General features: G+C 35.6%; 1 protein-coding gene across 11 annotated transcripts in view; it reads right to left on the reverse strand.

Moving 5' to 3' along the window:
- The window catches only part of ADGRL2 (adhesion G protein-coupled receptor L2), a 207,716-nt gene that overhangs the window by 34,384 nt on the left and 160,769 nt on the right, over window positions 1–12,563 (reverse strand). For 7 of the 11 annotated variants that reach the window (XM_040232461.1, XM_040232468.1, XM_040232463.1 and 4 more), the window contains exons 6-10: window positions 11,751–12,044; window positions 11,091–11,194; window positions 10,080–10,265; window positions 9,225–9,263; window positions 6,212–6,395 (exon numbers count right to left, since the gene is read on the reverse strand). In XM_040232461.1, the coding sequence (XP_040088395.1) occupies window positions 6,212–6,395; window positions 9,225–9,263; window positions 10,080–10,265; window positions 11,091–11,194; window positions 11,751–12,044 (807 nt within the window). The remainder of the gene's footprint in view (window positions 1–6,211; window positions 6,396–9,224; window positions 9,264–10,079; window positions 10,266–11,090; window positions 11,195–11,750; window positions 12,045–12,563) is intronic. The other 4 variants (XM_040232470.1, XM_040232462.1, XM_040232464.1 and 1 more) reach the window with 1 other exon arrangement.

Genomic DNA, 12,563 nt, shown 5'->3' on the forward strand with positions numbered 1-12,563 from the left:
TTTGTGTACTGGTTAAACAAACTGCTGCTGCTGCTGCTGCTGCTGCTGCTGCTGCTAAGTCACTTCAGTCATGTCTGATTCTGTGCGCTCCCATAGACAACAGCCTACCAGGCTCCCCTGTCCCTGGGATTCTCCAGGCAAGAACACTGGAGTGGGTGGCCATTTCCTTCTCCAATGCATGAAAGTGAAAAGTGAAAGGGAATTCACTTAGTCGTTTCCGACTCTTAGCGACCCCATGGACTGCAGCCTACCAGGCTCTGCCGCCCATGGGATTTTCCAGGCGAGAGTACTAGAGTGGGGTGCCATTGCCTTCTCAGTAAACAAACTAGGTACTAACAAATTTCCAAAAATTAAATAATTGAAATCTCCTCTTTATCATGTGAACTGATTTTTTTTTAATTTTTTAAAGTATGGCAATGGCTTGTGTTCTTTTTTCTTAAAGTCTAAGGTGAAGGTGAAGTCGCTCAGTTGTGTCCTACTCTTTGCAACCCCGTGGACTGTAACCTACTAAGCTTCTCCGTCCATGGGATTCTCCAGGCAAGAATACTGGAGTGGACTGCCATTTCCTTCTCCAGGGGATCTTCCTGACCCAGGGATCAAACCTGGGTCTCCTGCATTGCAGGCAGACGCTTTAACCTCTGAGCCACCAGGGAAGCCCTTAAAGTCTAAGATACATATTAAATACTTTATAGTAATAATGTAATGTTAGGGTTTGCTTTAATAATACAATGGTGAGAGGAATAAGTGAAACCATATTAGCTAGATGTTGTTGAAGCTGGGTAATGAGGACTTTTTATCAAAATTAAAAACTTTTCCTTCTCTCAGGATATCATTAAGAAAATAGAACGGAGAGTCACATACTAAGGGAACTCACTCAGAATATACATAGATTTGACAAAAGATTCATATCAGAAATATAAAAACAATCCTAACAGTAAAGCATCTGCCTACAATGCAGGAGAACTGGGTTCGATCCCTGGGTTGGGAAGATCCCCTGGGGAAAGAAATGGCAACCCACTCCAGTACTCTTGCCTGGAAAATCTCATGGATGGAGGATCCTGGTAGGCTATAGTCCGTGGGTTGCACACAACTGAGCAACTTCACTTTCTTTCATTTTCACTTTCTATAATCCAATAATAAGACAAATAACTAAAATGGGCAAAATATATAAGCAGATACTTTACAAAAAGATATATGAATAGCCAAAAAGCACATGAAAAGTTGGAACAGTTTTCAGCAAAATATAACTTAACAACCATACAAATGAAAAGTAAAACCAAAATGAGATTCCATTACAAACCACTAAAATGAAAAAGACATTTGAAAACACAATTGTAAATGCTGGTGAGAATGTGAAGCAACTAAAACTCTAATTTTTGTTAGGAATATAAAAGGGTACAACCATTTGGGAAAATAAGAACTTGACTAGTAATAGTCAAAAATTGAGAACAACCAACCAAGTGAGTAGATACAAAAATATGGTTGTGTCCTTAAAATGGAAATTCAGCAATAAGAATGATTTAATTACTGATGCTGGCACCAAAAGAGATGAATCTCAATAACATTATACTGTGTAAAAGAAGCAAGATCAAAAAGAGCACATAGTTTATGATTCCATCAACTGAAGGACTAGAAAAAGCAAAATTATAGTGACATAAAACAGATCAGTGGTTGCTTGGGGCTGGGAATATGAAAAAAAAAAAACTGTCAAAGATTATAAAAGACCCTTTTGAGGTAGGGTCTTGACCAAGCAGTTGGTTAAACGGGTGTACATTTGTCAACACTCATCAAAAAGTACACTTTAAAACAGTTGCTTTTATTGTATATAAAGTATACCTCAAAGCTGATTTTAAAAAGCTATACTCAGATATAATTATAACATATAATTTTACCATTATATGAGGTCCTGATTAAGGGTATCAAGTGAAAATAGGGATTCAAGGAGAAACCACTAAGGAGGAAAATCAAATTGTCTTAATAAACAAAGATACTGTAGCCATATTCTAACTTTAGATAAGAACATAGAATGAAGACATAAAAGGATAATGGGGTATTTTAGTCCTCATATCTGAAAAGAGAACAACTCCTAGGAAAAAGTTGAATCTTGAGTGTCATTAAATTATGGATGATATTTTTCACAAAATTGTGAAATAAAAGATTGGAATATGTAAAATGATCTTCATAGCATTAATTCTTGGGTAATCAATACATGAATACATTAAGATCAGGACCTTATTTTTTTGTACTGAGGTATAGCTGATTAACAACGTTGTGATGGTTTTGGGTGAGCAGAGAAGGGACTCAGTCATACACATCCATGCATCTATTTCACCTAACTCAAATCCCTTATAACTATACAGTGGAAGTGAGAAACAGATTTAAGGAACTAGATCTGATAGACAGTACCTGAGGAACTATGGATGGAGGTTCATGACACTGTACAGGAGACAGGAATCAAGACCATCCCTAAGAAAAAGAAATGCAAAAAAAGCAAAATGGCTGTTTGAAGACACCTTACAAATAGCTGTGAAAAGAAGACAAGTGAAAAGCAAAGGAGAAAAGGAAAGATATACCCATTTGAATGGGGAGTTCCAAAGAATAGCAAGGAGAGATAAGAAAGCCTTCCTCAGCAATCAATGCAAAGAAATAGAGGAAAACAATAGAATGGGAAGGATTAGAGAACTCGTCAAGAAAATCAGATACCAAGGGAACATTTCATGCAAAGATGGGCGCAATAAAGGACAGAAATGGTAGGGACCTAACAGAAGCAGAAGAGGTGGCAAGAATACAAAGAATAACTGTACAGAAATGATCTTTACAACCCAAATAATCACAATGGTGTGATCACTCACACTCACCTAAAGCCAGAGATCCTGGAATGTGAAATCAAGTGGGCCTTAGGAAGCATCACTACCAACAAAGCTAGTAGGGGGTGATGGAATTCCAGTTGAGCTGTTTCAAATCCTAAAAGATGATGAGCTAAAAGTGCTGCATTCAATATGCCAGCAAATTTGGAAAACTCAGTAGTGACCACAGGCATGGAAAAGGTCAGTTTTCTTTCCAATCCCAAAGAAAGGCAATGCCAAAGAATGCTCAAACTACCACACAATTGCACTCACCTCACATGCTAGTAAAGTAATGCTCAAAATTCTCCAAGCCAGGCTTCAGCAATACGTGAACCGAGAACTTCCACATGTTCAAGTTGGTTTTAGAAAAGACAGAGGAACCAGAGATCAAATTGCCAACACCCGGTGGATCATCGAAAAATCAAGAGAGTTCCAGAAAAACATCCATTTCTGCTTTATTGACTATACCAAAGCTTTTGACTGTGTGGATCACAATAAACTGTGGAAAATTCTGAAAGAGATGGGAATACCAGACCACCTGACTTGCCTCTTGAGAAACCTGTATGCAGGTCAGGAAGCAACAGTTAGAACTGGACATGGAACAACAGACTGTTTCCAAATAGGAAAAGGAGTACGTCAAGGCTGTATATTGTCACCCTGCTTATTTAACTTATGTGCAGAGTACACCATGAGAAATGCTGGGCTGGTAGAAGCACAAGCTGGAATCAAGATTGCCAGGAGAAATATTAATCACCTCAGATATGCAGATAACACCACCCTTATGGGAGAAAGTGAAGAGGAACTAAAAAGCCTCTTGATGAGAGTGAAAGAGGAGAGTGAAAAAGTTGGCTTAAAGCTCAACATTCAGAAAACGAAGATCATGGCATCTGGTCCCATCACATCATGGGAAATAGATGTGGAAACAGTGTCAGACTTTATTTTGGGGGGCTCCAAAATCACTGCAGATGGTGACAGCAGCCATGAAATTAAAAGACGCTTACTCCTTGGAAGGAAAGTTATGACCAACCTAGATAGCATATTCAAAAGCAGAGACATTACTTTTCCAACAAAGGTCTGTCTAGTCAAAGCTATGGTTTTTCCAGTGGTCATGTATGGATGTGAGAGTTGGACTGTGAAGAAAGCTGAGTGCATAAGAATTGATGCTTTTGAACTGTGGTGTTGGAGAAGACTCTTGAGAGTCCTTTGGACTGCAAGGAGATTCAACCAGTCCATTCTGAAGGAGATCAACCCTGGGATTTCTTTGGAGGGAATGATGCTGAACCTAAAACTCCAGTACTTTGGCCACCTCATGGGAAGAGTTGACTCACTGGAAAAGATTCTGATGCTGGGAGGGATTGGGGGCAGGAGGAGAAGGGGACAACAGAGGATGAGATGGCTGGATGGCATCACTGACTTGATGGACATGAGTCTGAGTGGACTCCGGGAGTTGGTGATGGACAGGGAGGCCTGGCGTGCTGCAGTTCATGGGGTCACAAAGAGTCAGACACGACTGCAACTGAACTGAACTGATTTTACCTCAAAATTCCCTCCTACAGCATTATTTTTCAGAAGTCAGTAAAACATGTACTATATATACTATGAGAAATCTACACATAATGTTCTTTAATTAAAAAATAATTAAAAACCAGTGTAAAGGATAATCATGTAGAATTCCAAAAAATACAACTATTAGGAAAAAAAAAAATTCCTGACCATTCTCAAACTAAGATAAAAATGTCTCCGACATATAACAATATGTATGTTCTACATATTTGAAGTTGATGGGACCAGACAGACAATGTCAACCTGGCCTATTAAAATTTCTTGCACTCTTAGAAGGAGCTTAAGTGGGAAATTTTAGGGTTTTTTTTTTTTTTTTTTTGGAGTGGGGGGCATTGCTTTTAAAATAGTCTTCAAATTAAAAAACAAATGGAGGTCTCAACACAACACTTCACATACTTTTTATGATTTATCTTCTGAGATTATCAAGTCTACACTCCTTTAACCTTATAGGCACATCCCTGAAAACATCTGGGAAGAACTGTTTAATGTGTATCTTAGGAAATTTATTAGACTACCAAATAAATTAAACTCAGAAATAACAACAGCTCTAGACAGAAAAGAGAGTCTTTATTTTCTATTTCTACTAGCAATGGTGGATTATCACTTTCCTGTGACTGCTTTCCCAAAGCAGGCCATATTATTTTGACTTAAAATGAAGTTATTTATCACTTCAAACCTCATAAAGTAAATAAAAATATGATTTTAATAATACCCTCTTTCTAAAAACTCAGTTATTTAAAATTTTGTATCTAAATCCAGGTATCATAATTAGATTTATCTCTATTTTTCCCATACAATTTGCTTTTCTGCATTTTTAAATATAAAGTCCCACGTTTCAGTAGGCACAAAAAGGCAATAAGATATGGCATCCTAGACAGCAGAACTTCATTCAATATCTGCTGCTCCGATACATTCTTTCAATGACAGAGTAGTCTGTGTTCCCTTTTGGTTTGTTTTCACATTTATGCTTTGGAAATTTCTTTCCTTTACTAAGGGATACTATAAACTTCATCTGAGCCCAACCCCACTGAATAACAATTCTAAATCAGTCAAGCCTATACTGACTGACAAGTCAATTCTATACTGATTATAGTATAATCCTTATATATTTAGTATATATACATTATAGATTATAGTATAATCAATATAGAATTATACTAATTCATTAGTATAATTTCACTAAACTTATGGTACTTTTTTCAAATATCATCAAAAGTGAATTCTTGCCTCTCACTGCCAGCATTTAAATTCTAAACAATCCTCCAAAACTATCTGCAGCTATTTTGCAATCTATAAAGCATGAATATTCTGCTGTATGGGGGATGTACATCACTGACCACATTTTCACCTGAAAGCAGTTGTGTTTAATATCAACATTTGGCTCACATATCTGTGTGCCTAAAATATTTGACTGGGAGAACACATTCCAGAAAGTAATTTAAATTCATTAGGAACATATCATATAAATGGAAAAGCATTTGCCCTAGTTCCATAGCAAGCATTATCACTACTTAAGCAATCCATATTCTGGCATTTAAGTACTCTAAACCCTTCTTTCCTTTAATGATTTTTTTTTAGTTGGGAAAATGTACATCAAACCAACTTTCATAAGACATAGATTTTGGCTTTTGCATTAATTTTATGAGTGTGATCAGTTATATTTCTTATTAAGGGACAAACATAATTTGACAGAAGAAAAGCTTAGCACTTGGAAATAACTCAAAAGATTCACAATGGAATCATAATTCTCTTAAACATCTATCTTCTAAATAAAAATTAAACTTGACAATAGATTCACTCACCAATATTTTCTGTGGGCATTGACACCCTGGTTGGCTCTACAAGATTGTCAGCCAGGACAAACGCTCCTTCTTCCAATGTATCCAGCAACATCGTTGCAGTATGTGCTTGTTCAGAAGAATTCATGTGTTTCCATGATTCTAAAGCTTCAGGTCTCAGAAGATTGTCCACTGTATCAACAATTGCCTGCATCCATTAGAAGACCATCTTTAGTACTGACTGCTTCTAATACGAAGGCGATTTTCAATCACTGACTACTGAAATTGTAGTATTTATCTATCTTGTAAAATTTATCATATTACACGTACTTTATTATATCAAGATAAAAATATGATGATTTACTCTTATGGAAGAATACCTGGACAACACATTATCTGGCCAACTTGATGTCTGACCCTTTCAAAATAGAACTAACTGAAGATTAGTAGACTAGTATTTAATTATAAAGACTGAGTATAAAGAGACAGCTCATTTCTGTTTATCTAATCATATCTCCATCATTGAAAAGAAAGAAAACCAGTGTCAGCTCTTAAATGCATGGTCACTCCTACATACAATCTCAAGGCTTAAATGTTCTAAATAGAAAACACTGGTATCTCTAGAGTAGCCTAATATATTTGCTTGAAAATTAAATCATGTTGGTTTTGGGAACCTGAACTAAAACAGTATCCAAAATTGTGCCTTATAACATTGCCTACTATTATCATTGGGAAAAAAACCAGGATGACTTCAGTTTATAAATTATTTGTGAACATTTCCACTCTTCTATTCCCTGGCTAGCTAAAAACACTAGAGAGTATACCATCATTATCTGATTTTAAGGGGATCAGGAAAACAGTCAAAATATAATAATTTAATTAAAACAGACTGACTAATAATTTAATAAAAACAGAAAGGCAAAATAAAATCTTTATAAATATACATGTTATAAATATTCATATATATAGGTTTAGTGTATTACCGTGCAAAACAATATAAAATAAAAATGTAACCCGGTCAGTTATGCAATTGAAAGTTGGCTTTTGCACTGCTACTTACTGTAGTTGTACACTGACTATGGCTTAATAACTGAAATCACTAAGTTATTCTCCCATGTACCTAGTCATAGTGCATCATTAAGCCCAAATATAAATTGCTCTGATCTACTGGCAATCATTGAGAAAAAAGAACATACATTGTACAAACACAACAAAAATGGCCTGTTTGAGGTATTGTATTGAAATGAGCTGGTGGAAAAGTTGTTTGAGTCTACTGTCAGAGTGAGATTAATTAGCTTAATCCATCTTAATATCCTTGTTTTGTCTGCCATGTGAGTCACCAAGACCTTCCTGGCAGGTAGAAGATACTTGCAAGCTGGGGCAAAGGCTTTTCTCTCTACTGGGAGATACAATAGTCAAAATGCTCACATTGATATTGGTGCATCCATTAACTGGAGTGGAACAGAAAGTGGTCTGCTGAGGCCAGATTCAATAGTTACCAAGAAATACAGAATGGAGCCTCTAATATAAGCTACAAATGAATCCTTTGTCACAGAGCAGGTATTTGTTTCATTTGCATAGTGTAAGTCAGCTTCTAATTTGTAATTTAAGGTGTTTTCTTAGTCTTATCTGAACAGAGAAGCTCATTTGAGACATACTTAACGACACTGGTCAGAAATTAAGGTCATGATGAAATTTACTACCTATACACATAACTCGCTGATGGCATGCTTTCATTAATTTGAATCTCTCCTTATTTATTATCATTTGTATTTTTCTAGTGGAATCAAAATGATCATTACACTAATCATATTCCTGAAGTAGTCTCCCTGCCAAAGAAAAAAAGCTGTACTACTCCCACTGAGATATACATCCTGGGCGACATACCAATTATTACATTTCACACATTAACTAATACCTTAAAGGTGAGTTGAAAATTTCAGTATGACAAATTCTATAAATTTCAGCATGTAATTCTTTGACCCCATTCAACAGTCTAATAAGGGACTTTCAAAATATTAATACCTAAAAAAAGACTTTCCCACTGCTTTTTCTTTTAAAGTTCTCAGATCCAACAATGTCTATTACTAGCTAGTGAAATGTTATTATTTCTCCAGATCTTGCCAACCAAAATTGGTGAAGTCATAGCTTCTGACTAATCTCTATGTTACAAAATTTACAAAGTTCTTTTGTTTTGTTTTCATATGTATATAAACGAGTTCTTCAAAGTTTGATTGACTAGGAATATGGTCCCCAGATGAGTAAAGTTAGAAAGTAACTATACCCAGCAAAATGAACTTCTAAACTTCACAGAATAAAACAAAATGTAATGTAGTCTTATTATTTTGATCTATCACACAGTTAGCTTGGCATAATTCTATGGTCAGCCTCACCACATTTCCTATTTTACTTGCATATACCAGTGAGGAAAATTGGCTTCAGTAGAAAAAGATTCTGAGGCAAACAGTGACTTTCTGTTTCTATTATCCTTCACAAAAACATATATATCTACAGTACAGTCACATTACTTATATTTCATTCCTAGTAACCCCTCCCAATATCAACCTGATTCTAGTAATGACATCTAAAATTTTCAAAACAAAGCCTATTTTATTTAAGAGTACACCACAGAGATAAGAAAGCAGTGACTTTTTCATGCACATACGTTATGACTATACAGTCTTTGATATGATAAACTGCCAAGAATATATCATAGCTGTTTTACTGAAGTTGTTTTTAATCCACAAAGATGACAACAGGGGATAACAAGACTTTATGATTACTTTCCAATTCAGAGGATATTTCATTTAAATTCCTGTATGTTTGGATGAATGCAAAAACAGCAAAAAATATAAAAATAAGCTATTTGCTTATTCTGAGAGTAATATACCTGGGAAAAGAAACATTTGTACAGCTGATATGGGGCACATTATATAATTATCAAAGACTGAAACACATTGGTTCATGCAGCAAGATGATAAAGCGTAGCAGGAAGCTGAAGAAGGGAGAAAGCAGGGTGACAGCACAGGAGAGATACCTTAAGGTAAGCCCTGCATGTCTTCTCTCGTTTTTGGAGCTTTTTAGTAAAAGAAAAGAAAATCAGAGGTTAGATTTGTATCTGTTGCATATGGGGGAAATAAGAAGAAATCCTACAAAAATTAAATTGGCGGTCCTGAGCTCAGTGTTTATTATGTACTGTCGTCCTCTGGACTTCTGTGAGTGTATACTGACTGCCAAGACTGTGTATTCACAGCTTTTAGCTTTATTTTACTAAATATAATAATGCAAAGTATCTTGATAAAACTAGAGACAAAATATGTGATAAAAAGCAAGAAAAAACCTATAAAGTCATTTTAGCCACAGATTTCAGATTCATATGAATTTCATATAAACACTTTATAGTATGGTTAAAATAACTATCAAATTTTTGTCAAGGTGAGAAAAATTAGTAGCACTAACACACTATACTTCTACCAAAAATAACTTGTCCTTCTCCCCAAACCTAATATTGAAAACAACTTTTTAGTATCTAACACTCCTATAACAATTTTGTTATAATCACATGAGTTGCCTGTATTAGTATATGAGTTGTTTAACATAATCTCTCCAATTGCAGATAATGCCTTCCAAAGTAAGAGCACTGACAACAACCAAGCAGATGAAGTTTACCACCGACTAATTTTCCCTCAGGTAATTAGCATCATCTGGGGGGCAGCGAGGGGAGTGCATGTTCCTTCTTTCGCAACTACAATTATTTCTTGAGATATGAACCAAATTAGAAGTTTTGTTTCTATTCATATGTCATGGGGACCAAAAGTTAGGCAGTCAACTGCTGAAGAATCCAGAGCAGATATACAAAACATCTAACTGAAAATAAAAAGTTTCTACCTACCTTGTTATAACTCCGTCCAGCTGAATCCTTTTCACTAGGTTTCAGTTCCTGCAGCTGTGCATCAAGAATGTCCACCAACTGCTCCATCAATCTCACTGAAGAACTCACATCACCAGCAAACACTGGCCCTTTGGTATGTTTAGCCAGTTCATTGGCAAGGCTAGCAGCATTTTCTCCGCTTCTAATCTGAAATGAGAGTTTATATTATCTCAGTAAAGATTTCTTGTTGTTTGTGGCTTCTTGTTCTTTTCCCAAGGATCTTTGTTGTGGTGAGAAAAATATACACAAACATGTCAAAATCTGCAACTAACTGAGACCAATAACTTTCTCTTTATTTCAGATGATTAAAGGTTCTTAGATCCTCAAAGAGAAATTCTTAGGCAGGCATTTAATGGAAACAAAAGAGAAAAAAAGTCCTTTTAAAATTTTTTGAGACAACTCTCTCATTTCACTGCAATCATTTTAAACTGCTGCTTAAAAATCTTATTAATTTATTCCAATGATCCAGAAATTTAAGTCAGAATGTAATCAGTATAACACTGAGGGTATTGCTTGCCTTTCAGAAAGGTGGTAAAACTAAAATGTCACTACATTACACTGTATTAAAGTTACTAATGCCTTTAAAGTCATTTTTACTTATTCTGTCATAATCATCTGTGATATGAACATCTGCTTGCATTCTGTGGATTCAGTTGCAAACTTAATGATATTTGATTTATTAGGCCAGTGCACTATTTGTCTTACGAACATCAAAAGAAACAGAACAAACTAAATATGAATGAAATTAAGCAAGTATGTATTCATTAAAAAGCTTCACATAGAAAACAGCATGCCCTGAAACATATGTAACCTTGAATAAATAGTTTACAGACAAAACTATGCATAATTTTTTACTTTCATACTGAACAAAGAACAACGAAGCTGGTCTTAACATACAAAGCTAAATTATTTATGTTAGAAGTTAAAGCCCTTAATCACCAATGTGTATCATATTAAAAGGTTCCAACCAACCTTCTGAGCCAGCTGATTTACCCAGTGTGAGGTACAGTTGCTAAGATCAGGGCCCTTAGGGTTCCATGTTCCAGTGGAAAGCACGCAGAGATACGAGGCAGTTCCTACAACAGATGTAGAAAACAACAGTGAAATTGAAACCATTTTTCCTGCATGCATTCGGGAAATCCACTATGATGATCCTACTCCATGTGTTAAATTTTGAATAAACGCTAATGGAAGTAGTTGACAATAACTGACAAAAAGCAGAATATAAACAGTAAATATAAAGTCTGCACAGAAATATCAGACATTTACAGCAAACAAACAAAAAGCCCTTTTTCTTGGGACTCATCCAAAATGATACTTTGTAATGAGAAACACAGCTGTTAGGCAGTCTCACTAGAGAATCCATGGGCCTAAATCTCAGGCTTGACCTAGGACTTGAAGAAGGAGTGGGAATTCAAAGCCTGATCCTAAAAGAGTTTTAGGATCAAAATCAAACTTTTAGTTTCAAAATCTTTAAGTTGTCTACAGGTGCTCTATTACCAAAGTAACAAAATAACAATTAAGTTAGCTATTGTAAATATCTCTTTCCTCAAATAAAATCATTTCAGTGTAATTCAGAACCTACCTAAAGTTTTAATAGTATATGTAGTATCAATATTTGACAGGAAATACCTCTCGTTCCCTTGGGACACGGTCGTTCAACCATCATTCCCCTTTGTGTCTGAGGCCACCTTATCCCCCTCGCGTCTAATGCTTCGCAGAATCTCTCTGGCAGGGGAAAAATATTTGTTACAGGAGGAATTTTGGTTGTAGAAACTGCTGGAGGTGCTTTTGTCCCTTTGCTTCCTTCCTGCGATCCAGCTACAGTTGTGCTCATGGGGCCTTTCTGTGAAGTAGTGCTTGTGGTTGATACTGTGGTTTTGAACATCTCAGCTGAAGAAGTTACTGTCACAGCTGTGGTAGGCACTATGGAAAAGAGATGAGTATGTTAATCTCAAACACACATCACATTCATATGTGAACGTCTGCACAGGCGCGTACACACACACACATACACGTACACACACAAAAAAACACAATCATCCCAAACCAACAAAATGGGGATCACTGAGAATATCCACAGGTTAGGAAGAAGAATGAATCTCTTCATTTATTTCAAGTTATTCATATGGTTGGCTAAGTGACTGGCAGTTTGGGTTTTACCCTAGATTTTGCTGACTGTGTTTTAGGCTTACTTCTCAATGAAATATTTGATAATACAGTTTATGTACAATTTCAATATATATTATCTAACAGGAAATGAAGGATAGTTTAATATAAAGTTTCAATGTACATATCAAGTATGGTGTCATATCAGATACATAATTTAGAAAAAGCCATTTCTTATATAAGTTCATACTCTGAAACAATAAAATTCAAAGTATCAACAAAAGTCTGACCATTACATAATAATTAGGACAATATAAAATTTTAAGTCACCCACTC

Source organism: Oryx dammah, unplaced genomic scaffold (assembly GCF_014754425.2).
Source record: "Oryx dammah isolate SB20612 unplaced genomic scaffold, SCBI_Odam_1.1 HiC_scaffold_28, whole genome shotgun sequence".
Lineage (NCBI taxonomy): Eukaryota > Metazoa > Chordata > Mammalia > Artiodactyla > Bovidae > Oryx > Oryx dammah.